The sequence below is a fragment of the Entelurus aequoreus genome, linkage group LG09, assembly GCF_033978785.1.
Source record: "Entelurus aequoreus isolate RoL-2023_Sb linkage group LG09, RoL_Eaeq_v1.1, whole genome shotgun sequence".
Classification (NCBI taxonomy): Eukaryota; Metazoa; Chordata; class Actinopteri; order Syngnathiformes; family Syngnathidae; genus Entelurus; species Entelurus aequoreus.
The window spans coordinates 7,802,483-7,825,508 of NC_084739.1; the positions used below are offsets into that span (position 1 = coordinate 7,802,483).

General features: G+C 35.5%; 1 protein-coding gene across 1 annotated transcript in view; it reads right to left on the minus strand.

Annotated features, from left to right (window-relative positions):
* The window catches only part of LOC133657091 (leucine-rich melanocyte differentiation-associated protein-like), a 1,129,882-nt gene extending 1,113,203 nt beyond the window's left edge, over window positions 1–16,679 (minus strand). Inside the window, 2 exon segments of the mRNA XM_062058014.1 lie at window positions 10,358–10,458; window positions 16,430–16,679. Of these exon segments, the coding sequence (XP_061913998.1) occupies window positions 10,358–10,458; window positions 16,430–16,471 (143 nt within the window). The 5' untranslated portion in view covers window positions 16,472–16,679.
* Between the last annotated feature and the right edge of the window lie 6,347 nt (window positions 16,680–23,026).

Genomic DNA, 23,026 nt, shown 5'->3' on the forward strand with positions numbered 1-23,026 from the left:
CTAGTAATTATAGTCTGCAAATGATGTGTTGTTGCTGAGTGTCGGTGCTGTCTAGAGCTCGGCAGAGTAACCGTGTAATACTCTTCCATATCAGTAGGTGGCAGCCGGTAGCTAGTTGCTTTGTAGATGTCGGGAACAGCGGGAGGCAGTGTGCAGGTAAAAAAATAAAAATAAAAATAAACAAAAAGGTGAGTGCCCCTAAGAAAAGTCATTGAAGCTTAGGGAAGGCTATGTAGAACGAAACTACAACTGAACTGGCTACAAAGTAAACAAAAACAGAATGCTGGACGACAGCAAAGACTTACTGTGGAGCAAAGACGGCGTCCACAATGTACGTCCGAACGTGACTCGGCAATCGACAATGTCCCCGCAAAGAAGGATAAAAACAACTGAAATATTCTTGATTGCTAAAACAAAAGTAGACGCGGGAAATATCACACAAAAGGAAGACATGAAACTGCTACAGGAAAATACCAAAAAAAAAGAGAAAAAGCCACCAAAAATAGGAGCGCAAGACCAGAACTAAAACACTACACACAGGAAAACAGCAAAAAACTCCAAATAAGTCAGGGCGTGATGTGACAGGTGGTGACGGTACACCTACTTTGAGACAAGAGCTATAGTGCTGCATGCTTCGCTATGCTTTAAAGTCGTATCCAACAATTGTGACAACTTTTTACTGTCAACTGAGTTTCGTTTTTTAATTATTTCTGCTGGTGGTGTGCCTCAGCATTTTTTTCAACGCAAAAAAATGTGCCTCGGCTCAAAAAAGGTTGAAAAAGACTGGTCTACATAACATGTAATGGTGGTTCTTTGGTCAAAATCTTGCATGGATGACGTTTTACAGATCATCTTGAAGTGGCTTCAGGATGCGCCGTTTTTGTGGGCGGGTCTTATTTACGTGGCACACCTTCGACAGCGTCTTGTCCCCGTCATCTTTGTTGTAGCGGTGTAGCGTGCAAGGACGGGGGTGGAAGAAGTGTCAAAAGATGGAGCTAACGGTTTTAATGACATTCTATAGCCATTTCTGGGCTATAGAACGCACCGGTATTTAAGCCGCACCCACCAAATGTTAGAAGAAATAAATATTGTTACATTTATTAGCCGCACCGGACTATAACCCACAGATATATACCGATACGAAGGATTTTGTACATTTTAATTTGCATACCTTGAACAGATGATCAAACAAAACAGACGTCATCATCATGGACCCACGAGCTAAAGTCAGCTAAACAGACTAAATAACTTCCATTGTAAGTTAATGATACCATATTGGAACTTTTCTAATAAAGTAGTCAAACAAAATTGTCTTTCTGATTTTTAATTTGAGAAGCTCAAACATCTCAAAAGGCACAGGTCATATTCATAGCAAAGTATGTAAGGAGTGCGCAATGAATACAAGGTCGGAGGGAGGGAGTAGGCTCAGTTTGGAAGGGGGGAGAGAGCATATGACGCAACTCTGAGGAAACTGCCCACACGTTAAACAATGGTGCATTGTTAAATAAGCAAAAAAAAAAAGGGAGAAGAGATACTTTGACAGTCAATCAATGTGGGACAAATAGCTTGCTTTTTGCACATCACTATTGCCATTTACACAAAAAGGTACATAAATGTTTTCCAACACAATACTAATACAGACACTTGTAAACGTGTTAGCATATTCGCTAACGACACGGTCTCGATTACATTATGATGGCATGTACAAATATGCATGAAAACACTCCTAGACATCACACAAGTATTAATTGTTTTAGTTATATTGTAAAACCTACAAACGTTGCATGGAGTGATGAATGAAGAATCCCTTCGAGCAGAAGCGCTGTAGACGAACCGTAGACGAAACGGGATGTACTTCCAATTCAAGGCACGAAACAGTAAGTACATTTTCAACCCACATCACCTGCAGTGAGCGAAATAGTCCAAAAGGATGGCGCCGTAGCACAAACAATAACACACACCTTTTAAGTGTCTCTGCCGGTATAATATGAAAATGATCAGTTGAATACAAAACATGATGGCTGTTAGCAATAAAATAAATAAATAACATGTACTATACATATAATACAATAAAGTCCCACATAAAATTATGTTTCGAGCAATACTTTAAAGGCCTACTGAAACCTACTACTACCGACCACGCAGTCTGATAGTTTATATATCAATGATGAAATCTTAACATTGCAACACATGCCAATACGGCCGGGTTAACTTATAAAGTGACTTTTAAAACTTCCCGGGAAATATCCGGCTGAAACGTCGCGGTATGATGACGTATGCGCGTGACGAAGTCAGAGTAACGGAAGTTATGGTACCCCGTAGAATCCTATACAAAAAGCTCTGTTTTCATTTCATAATTCCACAGTATTCTGGACATCTTTTGCAATTTGTTTAAAGAACAATGAAGGCTGCAAAGAAGACAGTTGTAGGTGGGATCAGTGTATTAGCAACGGACTACAGCAACACAACAAGGAGGACTTTGTTGGAGCGCTAGCCGCGCTAGCCGCGCTAGCCACCGACCTCACCTTGACTTCCTACGTCTCCGGGCCGCCAAACGCATCGGGTGAAGTCCTTCGTCCTTCTGCCGATCGCTGGAACGCAGGTGAGCACAGGTGTTGATGAGCAGATGAGGGCTGGCTGGCGTAGGTGGAGAGCTAATGTTTTTAGCATAGCTCTGTGAGGTCCCGTTGCTAAGTTGCTAAGTTAGCTTCAATGGCGCCGTTAGCACAGCATTGTTAACCTTCGCCAGCCTGGAAAGCATTAACCGTGTATTTACATGTCCACGGTTTAATAGTATTGTTGATTTTCTATCTATCCTTCCAGTCAGGGGTTTATTTTTTTGTTTCTATATGCAGTTAAAGCACGATGCTATCACGTTAGCTCGTAGCTAAAGCATTTCGCCGATGTATTGTCGTGGAGATAAAAGGCACTGAATGTCCATTTTGCGTTTTCGACTCTCATTTTCAAGAGGATATAGTATCCCAGGTGGTTTAACATACAAATCCGTGATCCACAATAAAAAAAGGAGAGTGTGGAATCCAATGAGCCAGCTTGTACCTAAGTTACGGTCAGAGCGAGAAAAGATACGTCCATCACTGCCTCTCAAGTCCTTCACTGTAACGTTCCTCATCTACGAATCTTTCATCCTCGCTCAAATTAATGGGGTAATCGTCACTTTCTCGGTCCGAATCTCTCTCGCTCCATTGTAAACAACGGGGAATTGTGAGGAATACTAGCTCCTGTGACGTCACGCTACTTCCGCTACAGGCAAGGCTTTTTTTTTTATCAGCGAGCAAAAGTTGCGAACTTTATCGTCGATTTTCTCTATTAAATCCTTTCAGCAAAAATATGGCAATATCGCGAAATGATCAAGTATGACACATAGAATGGATCTGCTATCCCCGTTTAAATTAAAAAAAATCATTTCAGTAGGCCTTTAAAGGCCTACTGATATGATTTTTTTTTTTTTTATTTATGCCATATTTTTGCTGAAAGGATTTAGTATAGAACAACGACGATAAAGATTGCAACTTTTGGTATCTGATAAAAAAAAGGCTTGCCTCTACCGGAAGTAGCGTGACGTAGTCAGTTGAACATATACGCAAAGTTCCCTATTGTTTACAATGATGGCCGCATGAAGTGAGAGAGATTCGGACCGAGAAAGCGACAATTTCCCCATTAATTTGAGCGAGGATGAAAGATTTGTGGATGAGTAAAGTGCAAGTGAAGGACTAGTGGGGAGTTGAAGCTATTCAGATAGGGAAGATGCTGTGAGAGCCGGGGGTGACCTGATATTCAGCTGGGAATGACTACAACAGTAAATAAACACAAGACATATATATACTCTATTAGCCACAACACAACCAGGCTTATATTTAATATGCCACAAATTAATCCTGCATAATAACACCTGCGTGTTTGTTATGCTAGCTCCTAGCTCCTCTGCTAGCTCCTAGCTCCATAGAACACGCCAATACAATTCAAACACCTGATCAACACACACAATCACTCAGCCCAAAAGACCGTTCACCTAACCCAAGGTTCATAAAGCTTATATATTTTAAAAAAGTTACGTACATACGCAAAAAAAAGTTGCGCACATACGGTGAAGCGATCAAATGTTTAGAAGCCAAAGCTGCATACTCACGGTAGCACGTCTGCGTCTTTGTCATCCAAATCAAAGTAATCCTGGTAAGAGTCTGTGTTGTCCCAGTTCTCTACAGGCGTCTGTGTATCGAAGTCAAAAGTCCTCCTGGTTAGAGTCTCTGTTATCCGAGTTCTTCCATCTTGACTGCATCTTTCGGGAATGTAAACAAAGAAGTTTGTGTGTACTGTTGTTGCTGACTACGTTCGAAAAATACGTCCATTTCGCACCGACAACTTTCTTCTTTGCTTGCTCAGCTTCCTTCTCCATAATGCAATGAACATGATTGAAACAGATTCACGAACACAGATGTCCAGAATACTGTGGAATTATGAAATGAAAACAGAGCTTTTTCGTATTGGCTTCAATGTGGAAGGCATACCCGTGTTCGCCGGGCTACGTCACGCGCATACGTCATCCTCAGAGGCGTTTCGAACCGGAAGTTTAGCGGCAAATTTAAAATGTCACTTTATAAGTTAACCCGGCCGTATTGGCATGTGTTATAATGTTAAGATTTCATCATTGATATATAAACTATCAGACTGCGTGGTCGGTAGTAGTGGCTTTCAGTAGGCCTTTAAATGTTGCCTTTGAAAGTAACACTCCAATGTGCATTAGTGGAGGTGTACACTTCAGGTTTCATTTCAAATAGAACACATGGTTGTAGTGTGCATGCAGTATGTGTAATATCAGACAAGCCTAGTCCTATTATAACGTGATCCACATACAATTGCAGTCTAACAATGTCAACACGTAGTATAATTCTGTTTTATATGACATCTTAGTAGCAGATGACAGGCCCGTGTTGTGCTGCATGGTCTGATCTGTAATCAGCATCACATGTGCTGCAAGGGGGAAAGCCAGAGCGGACAAAATGGTGCAAAGTTTAAGGTCCTGAAAGCTTCCTGCTTCCCGTGTCTCGTGTGTCCGGTGCATGAAGGCCAAACAGCGACAGGAATCATGTCAACACAACAACACATGCCCACTCGGGGCGTTCGTGCGCACAACCTGACCCGGAACAAAAGAGGCGTCTCGACACACGCACGACTCCTAACACGTCGCCGAGACGGCCTTGACAAGCGGCGTCGGCGGCGGGGAGAAGTGTGGGCGTGACAGGGCGGCTACACCGCGAGTCGGTGCCGGTCGCTACCTGGCTCGGTGGTGATGCCTCTGCTCCTCGTTGTGACTCGCTGTCAGCATGGCGGCGGGAGAGAAGTGTCGACAGAAGCAAGCATATTACCCGCAACAACGTCGGGCACGGTGACGACGCACCTCCCGCCCGCGTCTACACCTGGTTTGTTGACGCCGGGTCAAGGTGTCAACTATCTCACAGTGCATGCGGCTTCTACAGTTGTGCTCAAAAGTTGACGTACACTTGTAAAGAACATCATGTCATGGCTGTCTTGAGTTGCCAATCATTTCTACAACTCTTTTTTTTTTTTGTGATAGAGTGATTGGAGCACATACTTGTTGGTCGCAAAAAAACATTCATGAAGTTTGGTTCTTTTATGAATTTATTATGGGTCTACTGAAAAAAAAAAAAAAAAAAAAAAAAAAAAGTATACATACAGCTAGGGATGCCGATAAATGCTTTAAAATGTAATATCGGAAATTATCGGTAGCGGTTTCAAAATTATCGGTATCGGTTTCAAAAAGTAAAATGTATGACTTTTTAAAACGCCGCTGTGTACACGGACGTAGGGAGAAGTACAGAGCGCCAATAAACCTCAGTGTTTCCCACACATTCATTTATTTGTGGCGGCCCGCCACGAAAGAATTACGTCCGCCACAAATAAAAAAAATAAAAACTTTTTTTTTTTTTTATTTTTTTTTTTTTTTTTTTTATTTTTTTTTTTTTTGTCCTGTCCAGCTTCTCAGGCAAATCATCTAGTTGATGTAGATGCCCATATAGGCTGTTCAGATTCACTTCACAAAAGAGAAGTGTAGTTGTTGCCTTATTTGTATTTGACCACTACTGTTTTCTGTTTATTTGTTACTGACTGTGGCAGGACACCTCTGCCTCTGTTTCACTTTATGTTGCTGGTAAATAATATGGTCGTAGTAGTAGGCTAAAGTTAAATGATTTAGTATGCACTAATTAAAGGGGCAGAGCTTTAAGAGACATTTTAGCTTTTATATTTTATAACATATATTTTTTGTAAGAACCACAATTAATAAATATATTTCAGTGAATAACTTATTGTTCAAATCTGTATATAAATATGTACATAAAGTGTTGTGATTATATTGTAAAATGGATGGATGGATGGACGTTTAAAACAAAACTGTTATTATTCATTAGTAAGTATACATTTTTTTAGCCTTTTTAGAGAAAATCAAATCATTGTAGTAAATGATGCAAATTACTCGATGATGTCATGGTGACCACGCCCATAGCCACGCCCCCACCGCCACAGGTACCTTGGCAGTTTATGGGAAACACTGAACCTTAAAAGGCACGTGCCGGCCCAATCACATAATATCTACGGCTTTTCACACACACACGTGAATGCAAGGCATACTTGGTCAACAGCCATACAGGTCACACTGAGGGTGGCCGTATAAACAGCTTTAACACTGTTACAAATATGCGCCACTCTGTGAGCCCACACCAAACAAGGACGACAAACACATTTCGGGAGAACATCCGCGCCGTAACACAACAGAACAAATACCCAGAACCCCTTGCAGCACTAACTCTTCCGGGACGCTACAATATACACCCCCCCCCCCGCTACCCCCTACCCCCACCTCATCCTCCTCTCCTCTTCGAGAGCATGTCCCAAATTCCAAGCTGCTGTTTTGAGGCATGTTAAAAAAAAAATAATGCACTTTGTGACTTCAATAATAAATATGGCAGTGCCATGTTGGCATTTTTTTTCTCCATAACTTGAGTTGAGTTATTTTGGAAAACATTGTTTAATGCATCCAGCGGGGCATCACAACAAAATGAGGCATAATAATGTGTTAATTCCACGACTGTATATATCCGTGTCGGTTGATATCGGAATCGGTAATTAAGAGCTGGACAATATCAGAATATCGGATATCGGTAAAAAAGGCATTATCGGACATCTCTTACATGTCCCTTGGCAAGTTTCACTGCAATAAGGCGCTTTTGGTAGCCATCCACAAGCTTCTGCTTGAATTTTTTGACCACTCCTCTTGACAAAATTGGTGCAGTTCAGCTAAATTTGTCGGTTTTCTAACATGGACTTGTTTCTTCAGCATTGTCCACACGTTTAAGTCAGGACTTTGGGAAGGCCATTCTAAAACCTTCATCCAGCCTGATTTCCTTTACCACTTTTGACGTGTTTGGTGTCCTTATCCTGTTGGAACACCCAACTGCACCCAACACCCAACCTCCGGGCTGATGATTTGTAGGATGTCCTGAAGAAGTTGGAGGTAATCCTCCTTTTTCCATTGTCCCATTTACTCTCTGTAAAGCACCAGTTCCATTGGCAGCAAAACAGGCCCAGAGCATAATACTACCACCACCATGCTTGACGGTAGGAATGGTGTTCCTGGAATTAAACGCCTCATCTTTTCTCCCCCAAACATATTGCTGGGTTTTGTGGCCAAACAGCTCAATTTTTGTTACATCTGACCACGGAACTTTCCTCCAGAAGGTCTTATCTTTGTCCGGAAGCTTGTGGATGGCTACCAAAAGTGTCTTATTACAGTGAAACTTGCCAAGGGACAAGTAAGCAAATATTAACATTGCTGTATGTATACTTTTGACCCTCACATTTTCAGTAGACCCATAATAAATTCATAAAAGAACCAAACTTCATGAATGTTATTTGTGACCAACAAGTATGTGCTCCAATCACTCTATCACAAAAAAATAAGACAGCCATGACATGATGTTCTTTACACGTGTATGTACACTTTTGACCACGACTGTACATTACCAGCGTAATGCTACAAGTACACATTTGTAACAGGCAGCTGTTGTCCACAATTAGGCCGGCGGATTAGTTACATTGTAATCTATAAAGCAGCGAGGGCGTAGCGTTGCTTTAGTAGCTAAAAACATGGTCACATGCTCCTTATTAGCCCTGCAGTGCGGTCATGTGAGCAACTTGACATTGTGCATTTAACACACAGTGTGGCAGCAGCAGAAGATATGTATTCCATAAATTAAAACAATAACACAAAACCGGTGAAGTTGGCACGTTGTGTAAATGGTAAATAAAAAGAGAATACAATGATTTGCAAATCCTTTTCAACTTGTATTCCATTCAATAGACTGCAAAGACAAGATATTTAACGTTCGAACTGAGAAACTTCATTATTTTTTGCAAATAATCATTAACTTAGAATTGAATGGCAGCAACACATTGCAAAAAAGTTGTCACAGGGGCATTTTTACCACTGTGTTACATGGCCTTTCCTTTTAACAACACTCAGTAAAGGTTTGGGAACTGAGGAGACACATTTTTGAAGCTTTTCAGGTGGAATTCTTTCCCATTCTTGCTCGATGTACAGCTTAAGTTGTTCAACAGTCCGAGGGTCTCCCTTCTGCTATTTTAGGCTTCACACATTTTCAATGGGAGACAAGTCTGGACTACAGGCAGGCCAGTCTAGTACCCGCACTCTTTTACTATGAAGCCACGTTGATGTAACACGTGGCTTGTCATTGTCTTGCTGAAATAAGCAGGGGCGTCCATGATAACGTTGCTTGGATGCTCCAAAACCTGTATGTACCTTTCAGCATTAATGGCGCCTTTCCAGATGTGTAAGTTACCCATGTCTTGGGCACTAATACACCCCCCATACCATCACTTTTGAAATTTGCGCAATCCGGATGCTTCTTTTCTTCTTTAGCTCGAAGGACACGACGTCCACAGTTTCCAAAAACAATTTGAAATGTGGACTCGTCAGACCACAGAACACTTTTCCACTTTGCATCGGTCCATCTTAGGTGACCTCGGGCCCAGCGAAGCCGGCGGCATTTCTGGGTGTTGTTGATAAATGGCTTTGGCTTTGCATAGTAGAGTTTTAACTTGCACTTACAGATGTAGCGAACAACTGTAGTTACAGACGGTGGTTTTCTGAAGTGTTCCTGAGCCCATGTGGTGATATCCTTTACATACCGATGTCTGTTTTTGATGAAGTACCGCCTGATGGATCGAATGTCACAGGCATTTAAATGTTGGTTTTCGGCCTTGCCGTGATTTCTTCGGATTCTCTTGAACCTTTCGATATTATGGAGCGTAGATGGTGAAATCCCTAAATTCCTTGCAATAGCTGGTTGAGAAATGTTGTTCTTAAACTGTTCAACAATTTGCTCACGCATTTGTTGACAAAGTGGTGACCCTCGCCCCGTCCTTGTTTGTGAATGACTGAGCATTTCATGGAAGCTGCTTTTATACCCAATCATGGCACCCACCTGTTCCCAATTAGCCCGTTCACCTGTGAAGTGTTTGATGAGCATTCCTCAACTTTCTCAGGTCTTTTTTGCCACTTGTGCCAGCTTTTTTTAAACATGTTGCGGGCATTAAATTCCAAATGAGCTAACATATCGCAAAAAATAGCAAAAGTTCACCAGTTGGAACATGAAATATCTTGTCTTTGCAGTCTATTCAATTGAACATAAGTTGAAAAGGATTTGCAAATCATTGCATTCTGTTTTTATAATAATAATAATATATTTTATTTGTAAAAAAGCACTTTACATTGAGCAAACATCCTCAAAGTGCTACAATGTATAAAAAAAAATTTTTAAAAAAAAGATAATAAAAAATAAATAAACATAAAAACTAGAACAGCCAAATAGCTAAAACTAGTATGCATATATCTAAAAAAAATGATTTTTTAAAAAGAAGGGTTTTTAAGCCTTTGTTAAAAGCATCCACAGTCTGTGGTGCCCTCAGGTGGTCAGGGAGAGCCTTCCACAGACTGGGAGCGGTTATTTACACAACGTGCCAACTTCACTGGTTTTGTACCTTAAAAAAAATATAGATATTCAATCCCAAAACATGGAGCGTCAGAGGTCAATAAACAATGGAACTTCTATGGGAAGCGGCCACCAGAATGTCATCACAAACGAGCCTTTTCTCCTATTGCCTCCAATTACCAAAATGAGGTCTTGTGACAATCTCCCCGCCAAGGATACACAAAATACACACATGCCTTCCAGCTATAGAAGAGGCATAAGACAGAGGGTGCATAATAGCGCGTATTAAATACAAAAGTGGATGCTCTTACCTGAGCTGGTTGAAGCTCAAGTCCAGCCTCTTTGCAAAATGGCCATAAGTGTCCCCGAGGAAGTCTGGGATGTCCTTACAATCCTGTGCAATGTAGGAAATCTGACAAGGAGCACAAGGAAATTCATCTTTTTATAGAGGATTCAGGAGGCTCAGTACACTGATAGCTCAACTTAAGAGCATTTTCAGATAAGAGTGTCTTGACTAATTCTTATGCTTTAAATTGCAAGCAAAAATTGGAGTTACAAGCATTGTTTAGTGTGGCACATGTCAAAATTTACCGTGTAATATCCGCCCAAAACATCTGGTTTTACATGGTAGCATTAGGTTATAGCTAAAAATCGTCATAACTAGGGATGATGTTTGATAAGAAATTATCGAGTTTGAGCCCATTATCGAATCCTCTTATCGAACCGATTCCTTATCAATTCTCTTATCAAATCCAGATAGGTTGTTGTATGTGGAAAAAAACACAATATTTGGTTTAACAAAAGCTCTCTTTTATTTTGTAAGAAAAAAATGAAATAAAATAAATAAATAAATATTGACTGTTACCCCCCTAAAAAAATAAATAAAAAAAATATTGACTGTTGTTACCCAAAGTATATTAAGTGGGATTTGTCAGAAAAACAAATATATACAGTAACACAAAAACAACCTGTCTTTGTGATCACTATAGGTGTATAAATAATAATATAGTGTTAAATAAAATCAGTCCCTTGAGTACAAAACTGAAAATAATACAGCTCTCCAAAAAGTGCACTTCTGCTGCTATTGGAACATACTAACTACACACACAGGCAGACGGCTAACAAACAATCCAAGACGTCTGGAGTTACAAGCATTGTTTAGTGTGGCAAATGTCAGTTTACCGTGTAATATCCGCCCAAAACATCTGGTTTTACATGATAGCCTTAGGTTATAGCTAAAAATCGTCACAACTAGGGATGATGTTTGATAAGAATTTATCGAGTTTGAGCCCATTATCGAATCCTCTTATCAAACCGATTCCTTATCAATTCTCTTATCAAATCCAGATAGGTGGTTGTATGTGGAAAAAAACACAATATTTGGTTTAACAAAAGCTCACTTTTATTTTATAAGAAAAAAATAAAATAAAATAAATAAATAAATATTGACTGTTACCCCCCTAAAAAAAAAATATATATATATATTGAATGTTGTTACCCAAAGTATATTAAGTGGGATTTGTCAGAAAAACAAATATATACAGTAACACAAAAACAACCTGTCTCTGTGATCACTATAGGTGTATAAATAATAATATAGTGTTAAATAAAATCAGTCCCTTGGGCACAAAACTGAAAATAATACAGCTCTCCAAAAAGTGCACTTCTGCTGCTATTGGAACATACTAATTACACACACAGGCAGACGGCTAACAAACAATCCAAGACGTCTAATAAAGTTCCAAAGCAGATTAATCCATTTAAGCTCTTTATTGTTGTTGATCTTGCTATGTCTTTTCCTATCTTTACTTTTGTCTTGCACTGGACTGTTATTTTTTATTTTTTTTCAACTGAAATACACACAATGACAAATGTATAAGCTATGTGATTCAATTAACATACTGAAATGTAATACACAATATGTAAATATTAGCTTCACACAAATATACAGTACTATCATCAAACAAATACTTCTGAGTGTTGAAACTATTTCGATGGTGGAAATACACGACTGGCAGCCATTTTAAGTCCTCAAAACATCCATTGAAACAGTGCACAAAAATCGTTTTTCAATAAACATCTTACTATCAAATGTAACCACTTTCCACCTTAATATTGAGTTACATAAACAAGTTAAACAGTTTACTTACAGACTTATCTTTTCCAAGGCTTGTAAGAGCTAACACAACTTGTCTACTTCTCAATTGTCTCATGACGTCGTCAACCCGGAAGTGCCCAAACTATTGACGCGTAGTATTTTCATATCGCCACAAGGTGTCAGTAAGAGTCTACAATCAAATGGGCATAACATTGCCCATTTGGGATTCGTTCCCAGGGATTCGAATAAAGAACCAACTCTTTTTCTTTACTATAGTGGCCTCAATAACGGCAACCGGTTCTCAAAAAGGGATTTGAGTCCATGGAATCGGTTCTTTTCTTATCGAACAACCGGGAGAATCTGTTTCGAACATCATTCCCTAGTCGTAACTTTGCTTTTCCAACCAATGGGATAGAAGAAAGTGCTGGGATTAAGAAGCACGTGATATTCATTGAATGAAAGACAGAACTACTACTGAAGCAGAATGAGTCTATATCGCCTGTCAAAGATGTTAAATAAGTAAACAGTGAACATTTAACCATGAAAATATCGAGAAGAAGCTGAAATGATACCGCCAAAGTCCGCTCTCCAAGGTAAGTACATTGCAAGTACATTACTTCATAAAACTAATGCGGTTGTTTGTAGCACATTATATTGTACTATTGTTATACAATATTTATCTAAATTTTCTCTTTTTAAAAAGGCTTGTTAAAATTTGGGGGACCAAGTTTTGATTAAATTGATGCAATTCATTTGAATGGCCAACGTTGATTAGAAATACAAGTGTGTTGTATTACCAGCTCAGTAACAGAACCAATTAAGATCCTAAATTGAGGCTATTGTAGTTTAGTTGGTTTGGACATCGTGGATTTAGCCTGTTAATAAAATACGGTCCATCAGATATTGAAATGTTTGTAATATTTTATTCGAAGGATATTCTGAAAATATTACAAGCATTCTTTTTAACTATTCATTTGTTCTACTATTATTGTTTTGAACGACAGACAATATTGGAAATATTAATATTTTCCTGCAAAAATATTGAAAAATAAAAATATAAAAAAAGGTTTTATTGTATTCCAAGAATATTTAAAAATATATTATATGTGAACATTGTTTTTAACTATTTTTGTTTTACTATTATTGTTTTGAATGACAAACAATATTGGAAATAATTTTTTCCTGCAAAAATGTTCTAAAATATTGAATATAAACTTATACAAAGGTTTCTGTATTCCAAAAATATTTTCAAAAATATTTGACTATATGTTAACATTGTTTTTAAGTATTTCTTTGTTCTACAAGTATTGTTTTGAAAGACAAACAATATTGTAAATAATAATTTCCTGTAAAAATATTCTAAAAAAAAAAAACGTATAAAAAGGTTTTATCGTATTCCAATAATATTTTCAAAAATATTAGACTATGTGAACATTGTTTTTAACTATTTTTGTTTTACTATTATTGTTTTGAACGACAAACAATATTGTAAATATTGTTTTCCTGCAAAAATATTGAATAAAAACTAATACAAAGGTTTTTGTATTCCAAGAATATTTTTTTACAAAATAGACTATACGTGAACATTGTTTTTAAACATTTCTTTGTTCTACTAGTATTGTTTTGAATGACAAACAATATTGTAAATAATGTTTTCCTGCAAAAATATTCTAAAATAATGTATAAAAACTTGTAAAAAAAAGTTATTGTATACCAAGAATATTATCAAAAATATTAGACTATATGTGAACATTGTTTTAAACATTTCTTTGTTCTACTAGTATTGTTTTGAACGACAAACAATATTGTAAATAATATTTTCCTGCAAAAATATTCTAAAATATTGTAAAATATTATATATACAGTATATATAATATATAATATATATAAAAAATATTAAGACAATACTGGAAATATTATTTTCTTGCAAAAATATTCTAAAATGTTGAACAAAAACTTATAAAAAAGGTGTTACTGTATTCCAAGAATATTAAAAAAAAATATTTGATTATATGTTAACATTGTTTTTAACTATTTCTTTGTTCTACTATTATTGTTTTGAACGACAAACAATATTGGAAATATTAATATTTTCTTGCAAAAATATTCAAAAATATTGAATAAAATTGTATAAAAAATGTTTTATTGTACTCCAAGAATATTTTCAAAAATATTAGACTATGTGAACATTGTTTTTAACTATTTATTTGTTCTACTATTATTGTTTTGAATGACAAACAATATTGGAAATAATATTTTCCTGCAAAAATATTCTAAAATATTGCATAATAACGTATAAAAAAGTTAATGTATTCCAATAATATTTTCAAAAATATTAAACTCTATGTGAACATTGTGTTTAACTATTTCTTTGTTCTACTATTATTGTTTTGAATGACAAACAATATTTGGAAATAATATTTTCCTGCAAAAATATTCTAAAATAATATATAAAAAACGTATTAAAAAAGTTATTGTATTCCAAGAATATTTTTAAAAATATTAGACAATACTGAAATATTAATATTTTCATGCAAAAATATTCTAAAATATTGAACAAAAACTTATAAAAAGGTGTTACTGTATCCAAAAAATATTTTGTGTTAACATTGTTTTGAACTATTCCTTTGTTCTACTATTGTTTTGAACGACAAACAATACATGAAATATTCATATTTTTGTGCAAAAATATTGAATAAAAACTTATAAAAAGGTTTTATTGTATTCCAAGAATATTTTCAAAAATATTAGACTGTATGTGAACATTGTTTTGAACTATTTATTTGTTTCTACTATTATTGGTTTGAACGACAAACAATATTGGAAATATTCATATTTTCCTGCAAAAATATTGAATAAAAACTTATAGAAAGGTTTATTGTATTTTAGGAATAATTAAAAAAAATATTAGACTATATGTGAACATTGTTTTTAACTATTTCTTTGTTGTACTATTATTGTTTTGAACGACAAACAATATTGGAAATATTCATATTTTCCTGCAAAAATATTGAATCAAAACTTATAAAAACGTTTTATTGTATTCCAAGAATATTTTCAAAAATATTAGACTATATGTGAACATTGTCTTTAACTATTTCTATTTCTATACTATTATTGTTTTGAATGACAAACAATATTGGAAATATTCATATTTTCCTGCAAAAATATTCTAAAATATTGAATAAAAAACGTAAAAAAAAGGTTTTATTGTATTCCAATAATATTTTCACAAATATTAGACTATGTGAACATTGTTTTTAACTATTCCTTTGTTCTACTATTATTGTTTTGAACTACAAACAATATTGGACATATTCATATTTTCCTGCAAAAATATTGAAGAAAAATTTATAAAAAAGGTTTATTGTATTCGAGGAATATTTTCAAAAATATTAGACTATGTGAACATTGTTTTTAAGTATTTCTTTGTTCTACTATTATTGTTTTGATTGACAAACAATATTGGAAATATTCATATTTTCCTGCAAAAATATTGAATAAAATATTTAAAATATATATATAAAAATAAGTTGTATTTTATAATCCAATAATATTTTTTTTTAATAATAGACTGTGTGACCATTTTTTATATATTTCCAACATTTTCCAAAATGTCAAAATATTTCATATTAAACTTACCAATGTCATATATGAAAAAATATATCACAAAAATAATAAATACAATATTTCATTCTACAACCTATCTAAAAGAAGCAATCTGAATCTGAAATATGATGTAAAAATAATAGTTTGTAGGTGCTTCATATTTGATAGTAACATCATTCAGCTGGCTATTAAACACCTCATAATATAGTAAGCCAATATAATAAACATTGATACATTGGGATAGTTTCAATAGAAAGTGTTATCTTTTAGAATATTTACAAAATATATTTTGGGGATTGTATTAGAGATGTGCAGATGTATAATGCAGTGTTCCTTGCAAACACAACTGCACAATATGTCAATAGTGCAACACTTTAAGATATGATGGAATAGCAGCAAAGTGCTGCTGGCATATTAAACAAAATGATGCGTTTGCGTCCTGTAGTACATTTATACAATCACAGCAGCACGTATGTACGGGAGCGAGCAGCACTTTTAGATGCAGCGTGGATGCTTCCTGTCAGGTCACGTTGAGTGGGAGGAACCCTCCGCGTTACACGTTACCGTGGGTCACATGACATCTACCGCGCAAAGTTCAAGAGAAACGAGCTCACGTGAACGTCACCTGGGGGTTCATCCACCACTAAAACTTTAGCCAAAAAAAAACAAAACTTACATGAGTTCCGTTCAAAGCCACCGGCGACTGCACGTCAGCCATCGCCGTCCACTAGAGTGTTTGTTTCTTGGTATGTTTGTGTCTTCCTCCAAGTGCAGCCCACGCTGGTTAGAAGCGGCGGATCCGTTCAAAGTTAGCGGCCAGGCGGACTCTACAGTGCGCTGAGCCGTGGACTTTTAGTGGAGTTAGTTTAGTGGTTTCCGCGTGTCTCAATCAGCTGACCTGGCAGGGCGGAAGTGTCACACTAACTGACTGCATCTTTTTCTTTTTTTCTTTTTTTAATTCGATCACACAAGCGGTCCTTGTGCTGCCTTCAAGTTCATTAAGGAATACATACGCAAGAGTTAACATTTCCTACTTTCTCCCCTTTAAAATGCATCTTCCGATTAGTGCATTTATAAAACAATAATTTTATGATATATAGTTCGTTTTGGCCGCACAAATTGCAACCATGTGATGTTATATTCGTCAATCCCCACCTTCTACCATCCTAGTCACGTCCGTTGTGTCCTTGGGCAAGACACTTCACCCTTGCTCCTGATGGCTGCTGGTTAGCACCTTGCATGGCAGCTCCCGCCATCAGTGTGTGAATGTGTGTGTGAATGGGTGAATGTGGAAATACTGTCAAAGCGCTTTGAGTACCTCGAAGGTAGAAAAGCGCTATACAAGTATAACTCATTTATCATTATTTATTATAATACTATGTTAGCGACATGCTAACTTAGCAGCAGGGGCTAAGCCCAAATAAGCAGTGTTGGGTTAGTTACTGAAAACCAGTAACTAGTTACAGTTACTAGTTACTTTATTTCAAAAGTAACTCAGTTACTAACTCAGTTACTTACACCAAAAAGTAATGTGTTACTGTGAAAAGTAACTATTTAGTTACTTGTTTTTTTTCTCCTTTTTTTTTTTAAAGGCGTACTGAAATTAATTTTTCTTATTTAAACGGGGATAGCAGGTCCAATTTTTTTTTTTTTTTTTAAATTTATTTATTTTTGTATTTTTTCATAAAGAAATACAATCATGTGTGCTTACGGGCTGTATCCCTGCAGACTTTATTGATCTACATTGATATATAATGTATACAATTGTGTTTTTCTATGTTGATTTAATAAAAAAAAAAATAATAATATTTTTATTTTTTTTTATTTTTATTTTTTTTCTGGTACCAATCGGTGGTTGGGGACCACTGCGTTAGATGACTAGTTACCGCCGAAACTAACGGCGTTACAGTAATGCGTTACAAAGTAACGCGTTAGTCCCAACACTGCAAATAAGTGATGGATTTTTTTTTAGAAATTACAGGGAATCTCAACTTTGAAATGATGCCCACATTAAAGCAGACATAGGAGATTCAGATGATTGAGAGTCAGATGATTGATTTGATTGGATTCACCAGTTCGACTTAACTGAGTCGCTGGAAACACCGTTAAGTCTTGATGATTCCTTTGAATTGATTCACTGATTTGAGTCAACTGAGTCAATAGAAACACAGCAACTCACTCACCATCAACAGACGTAGTAAGACAATTTATTTGAATAGGTTCACTGAATCGAGGTTCACAGAAGGGAATCAACTGAAGACATAACAGAGTCAGATGATTCTTTTGAATTGATTGATTCAACTGATTTACTGGAAAAACTTAGGAGTCAGATGACCAATTTCAATTGAGTCACATATTCGAGTCAACCGACTCACCATAAACAGACGTAGTCAGACAATTCATTTGAATAGGTTCACTAAATCGAGTCAACTGAGTCACTGTAAACAACATAGAGTCAAATGATTCTTTTGAATTCATTCACTGATTTGAGTCAAATGACTAACCGGAAACAGACGTTGTCAGACGATTTATTTGAATAGGTTCACTGAATCGAGTCAACTAAGTCACTTTAAACACCACAGAGTCAAATGATTCTTTTGAATTGATTCACTGATTCGGGTCAACTGAGTAACTGGAAACATAGGAGAGTCAGATGATTAATTTGAATTGATGTGAATAGATTCACTGATTCGAGTCAACTAACGTACCATGAAGTCACATAATTCCTTTGAATTGATTCACTGATTTGAGTCAATAGAGTCAATAGAAACACAACAACTGAGTCACCAGCAACAGACGTCGTGGGACAATTTTTTTGAATAGGTTCACTGAATCGAGTCAACTGAGTCACTACAAACACCATAGAGTCAAATTATTCTTTGGAGATTGATTCACTGATTTGAGTCAAATGACTCACCATAAACAGACAAAGTCAGACAATTTATATATTAGGTTTACTGACTCGAGCCAACTGAGTCAATAGAAACACAGCGGAGTAAGATGATTCTTTGGAATTGATTACCTGATTCGAGTCAACAGACGTTGTAAGACCATTTATTTGAATAGGTTCACTGAATCGAGTCAACTGAGTCACTGTAAACACTATAGAGTCAAATGATTCTTTTGAATTGATTCACTGATTCGAGTCACCGAAAACAGACGTTGTCAGACCATTTATTTGAATAGGTTCACAAAAGGAAGTCAACTGAAGACATCGCAGAGTCAGATGATTCATTTGAATTGATTTAATGACTCGATTCAACTGATTTACTGGAAAAACGTGGGAGTCAGATGATTCATTTCAATTGAGTCACATATTCGAGTCAACTGACTCACCGTAAACAGACGTAGTAAGACGATTCATTTGAATAGGTTCACTGAATCGAGTCAACCGAGTCATTGTAAACACCATAGAGTCAAATGATTCTTTTGAATTGATTCACAGAACATGAACGTTCACGCGACTCAAGTGAACAAACCGCTTCGACCAGAGGTGTCAAAGTAGTTTTCACGGGGGGGCCACATCGCAGTGATGTTTGGCCCCAGAAGGCCGCATCTAACAGTGAATACTATTATTACTCCATTTTTATGCATTTTATTAGTAGATTTTTTTTCAACTAAAATGTAAAAAAAATATGGTAAGTTGCAATAATTTCAGCTTACTGTCAATGGAAAAACAGTACTGCTGTTTTTATGGTTTTAAAAAAAACAGCTCAGTTGCCAGAATTTTACTGTACAATTTACAATTTTTTTTTTTTTACTATAAATAAAAAACCCTGCAATTTTACAGTAAAATTTTGGCACCTGAGCTGCCTTTTTCTTTTTCTTCTCGCAAATCAACAAGTGTAGATTTTTCGGTGTATTACTGTAAATGCCAAAACGGCACCACAGTTTATTACAGTAAAAAAAAAAAAGTACAGTTTTTTTTTTATTTAGACAAAAATGCTGTAAAATCCACAGTAAATTTCACAAATTTACCATGAAATCTATTGCTACTTTTACATTGCACAATTTAATGGGTAACGTGCTTGGAAATCATTATCATTAGTATTTATTTGTAATTAAAAAATGGTTTAAATGTTTGATCATATATTTTTGCATGATTAGACAATATTTGAGTTAACACAATTTGCGATTACATGGAGTACATATATTTTTTTTATTATCCCAAAATAGAAAGAAATAATACATTTTTTTAAGAAAAGCTACAGTACTTTATTAATACATATTATTTCCAGGCTTTCGAGGGTCAAATAAAAATGAAGTGGCGGGCCACATCTGGCCCCTGGGCCTTGAGTTTGACACCTGTCCATAAAAATCCATAAAAGTCCATAACAATTAACCAAATTATATCGTGAATCATTTTGGATCAAGTAACCAATAATAATTTCACATCTGCAAACAATAACAGTGAAATATTATTTCATAACATGGTCACTACTGCCTAGTTCCTCTTGTTATATTCTTATTTTACTGTTATATTTTTATTCCCATCGTTGCTTTTTATTTTTATTCTATTGTAATATTGTTCTATTTTGTCTCCATTTATACCCCCATTATTTACTTTTTACTTTTTACAATTTTGTACACTGCTGCTGGAATTTAAATTTTCCTGAGGGAACTCTCCTGAAGGAATCAATAAAGTACTATCCATCTATCTATCTATCTATCTATCTATCTATCTATCTATCTATCTATCTATCTATCTATCTATCTATCTATCTATCTATCTATCTATCTATCTATCTATCTATCTATCTATCTATCTATCTATCTATCTATCTATCTATCTATTTGTGATGAAAACATTCGCATTTAAATAATAAAATGTTGCTATTGTGGCTAATCATATTTGTAAATGGATGGAGACTAATAAGGGGTCTATTCAGCTTTCTGATTGACAGATGAGTTAAGCCCGCCCACATGGCAGATGACGTCACAATTAGGCCCTGCCCCTTCACGGAACAGCCTGCCGCCGCACGCTCGCACTGAGAAGGGAAAAGAAAGAAGAAAGAAGAGCTGTGGTCGAACGCAATCTTCTACAACGTGTCGTTTATGGATCTTTTAAATGTTGGCGAAATGTTATATTTGCACTGCGTTGGGGTTTTTTTTTCTGTTTTTTTTATTTTGTCTGAAACTTTTTTTTTTTTTTTTTTTTTTTTTTTTTTTTTTTTTTTTAAATCTTATAAACGGAGAAGTAATCCAGGTAACGTGGTGTCAGGAGGGTTAAAACAAGATGAAATTATTATTATTTAATTGTTTTGTTTTGTCTGTATAAAAATGCTAAAATTATTTTAAAAATGCTGCATTAACTACAGACTTTTTATATTACTTTTTTTTTTTTTAACTTAGTTTACTTAACATTTCTTCCTCTTGCAAATCCAGCATGATTCTCCTGTGTATTTGGATTTATTCACGCATTTTTTATTTTATTTACTTTCCATTTATGATTCATGAATTATGGTTGCATTCGGGAGTTCTTGTTTGAGAGGAATGACGTGCGTGTGTGTGTGCGCGCGCGCGTGTGTGTGTGTGTGTTCTTGTATTTCTACCCTTCTTGAGACATCAACAAGGAAAAGTACCGTCCATATGAGGACCGAAATCATGGTCCCGATACGGAAAACAATTGCAACTAATAGAGAGCCAAATACTAGAGTCCGTGAACATTGCTCCAAAGTCAGGATTTTTTTGTTGATTTAATGTGCATACAAAAGTAAACATTTACAGGTGCATATGATAAAACAAGACGGCAGCTAAAGAAGGACTTACCTATTCATCCCCGAAAAAAACCCCGCCGGGTGAACAGCTGATTGTACGACTTCCGGTGCTGACGTAAGACAACCCTCGTCCCATATGTGACCGTAGGATGAACAAATACACTACGGTACTAAGACTATAGTGGCTATTAACAGTTAGCTTCTACAGCTGGGTTGCCCAAAGTGCGGCTCGTTTGTCATCGGCCTTAAGCACATTACAAAAATGAAAAAATAGAGATCTCATTTTCACCCCTGGTGGTGAAATCTATCAAAATAAGGGTGGTCCCAAAAAGGAGGGATTTTTAAAATTGACTGTGTGTCGGTTTTAAAAGTGCTCCCCTTCTGGTTCAACATATGAAATAACAAGTGTGTGTAAAAATTTAAAGTGCTCCCCTCTGGTCAACATATGAAATAACAAGTGAGTGTAAGAAATTGAAATGTGCCCCCTTTGGGCAAAATTAATTTAAAAAAAAACAAAAAACATGTATATAGAGGTAATAACTTGAAGTAAATAATGAAGTTAAAAAAAACAATTACAAACAAAAAAAAGTTTTTTTCTCACAATGTGTCGACTTTTTTCTTATAAAATTGGGAACAATTTCTCATATTCTTACTGTTTCTGTAATATTGCAAAATTTTCTCGTAAAATGATTACTTTTTTATGTAAAATGATTAAATTTTTATGTAAAATTATTAAATTTTTATGCAAAATTATTATCCTTTAATGCAAAATGGTGTCTTGTCTTATAAAATTCCGACTGTTATCACAATACTGCCAATTTTTTTGTTGATCTTGTAAAACAGTGACATTTTTTGAGTAAAATTATTACTTTTGTCATAGTTTAATCTTTTAATCTTAATCTTTAATTTTGCCAAGTAAAATTCCGATTGTTATTGTAATATTGCCGAGATTTTAAAGTTTTCTTATAAAATGTGACTTTTGCCGAGTAAAATTACGACTCTTTTCAGAAAATTGCCAACATTTTAAGCTTTTCTTGTATAAGTGCTCCCCCTCTGGTCAACATATGAAATAACAAGTGTGTGTAAAAATTTTAAGTGCTCCCCCCTGGCCAACATATGTAATAACAAGTGAGTGTAAGAAATCGAAAATCGAAAAAATAAAAATAAATTTTTACAGAGACATACTGTAATAACTTGAAGTAAATAATGAAGATTAAAAACATTTAAAAAAATTAAAAAGAACTGAAAGCAGTCTTTTTCTCACAATGTGTCGACTTTTTTCTTGTAAAATTGGGAACAATTTCTCATATTCCTTCTGTTTCTGTAATATTGCAATATTTTCTCGTAAAAATTATTACTTTTTTATGTAAAGTTATTATCCTTTCATGCAAAATGTTGACATTTGTCATATAAAATTCGGACTCTCATCACATTGTTTGTTGTTCTTGTAAAATAGTGACATTTTTTGAGTAAAATGATTACTTTTGTCATCATTTTGCCAAGTAAAATTCCGATTATTATTGTAACATTGCCAACATTTAAAGTGTTCTTATAAA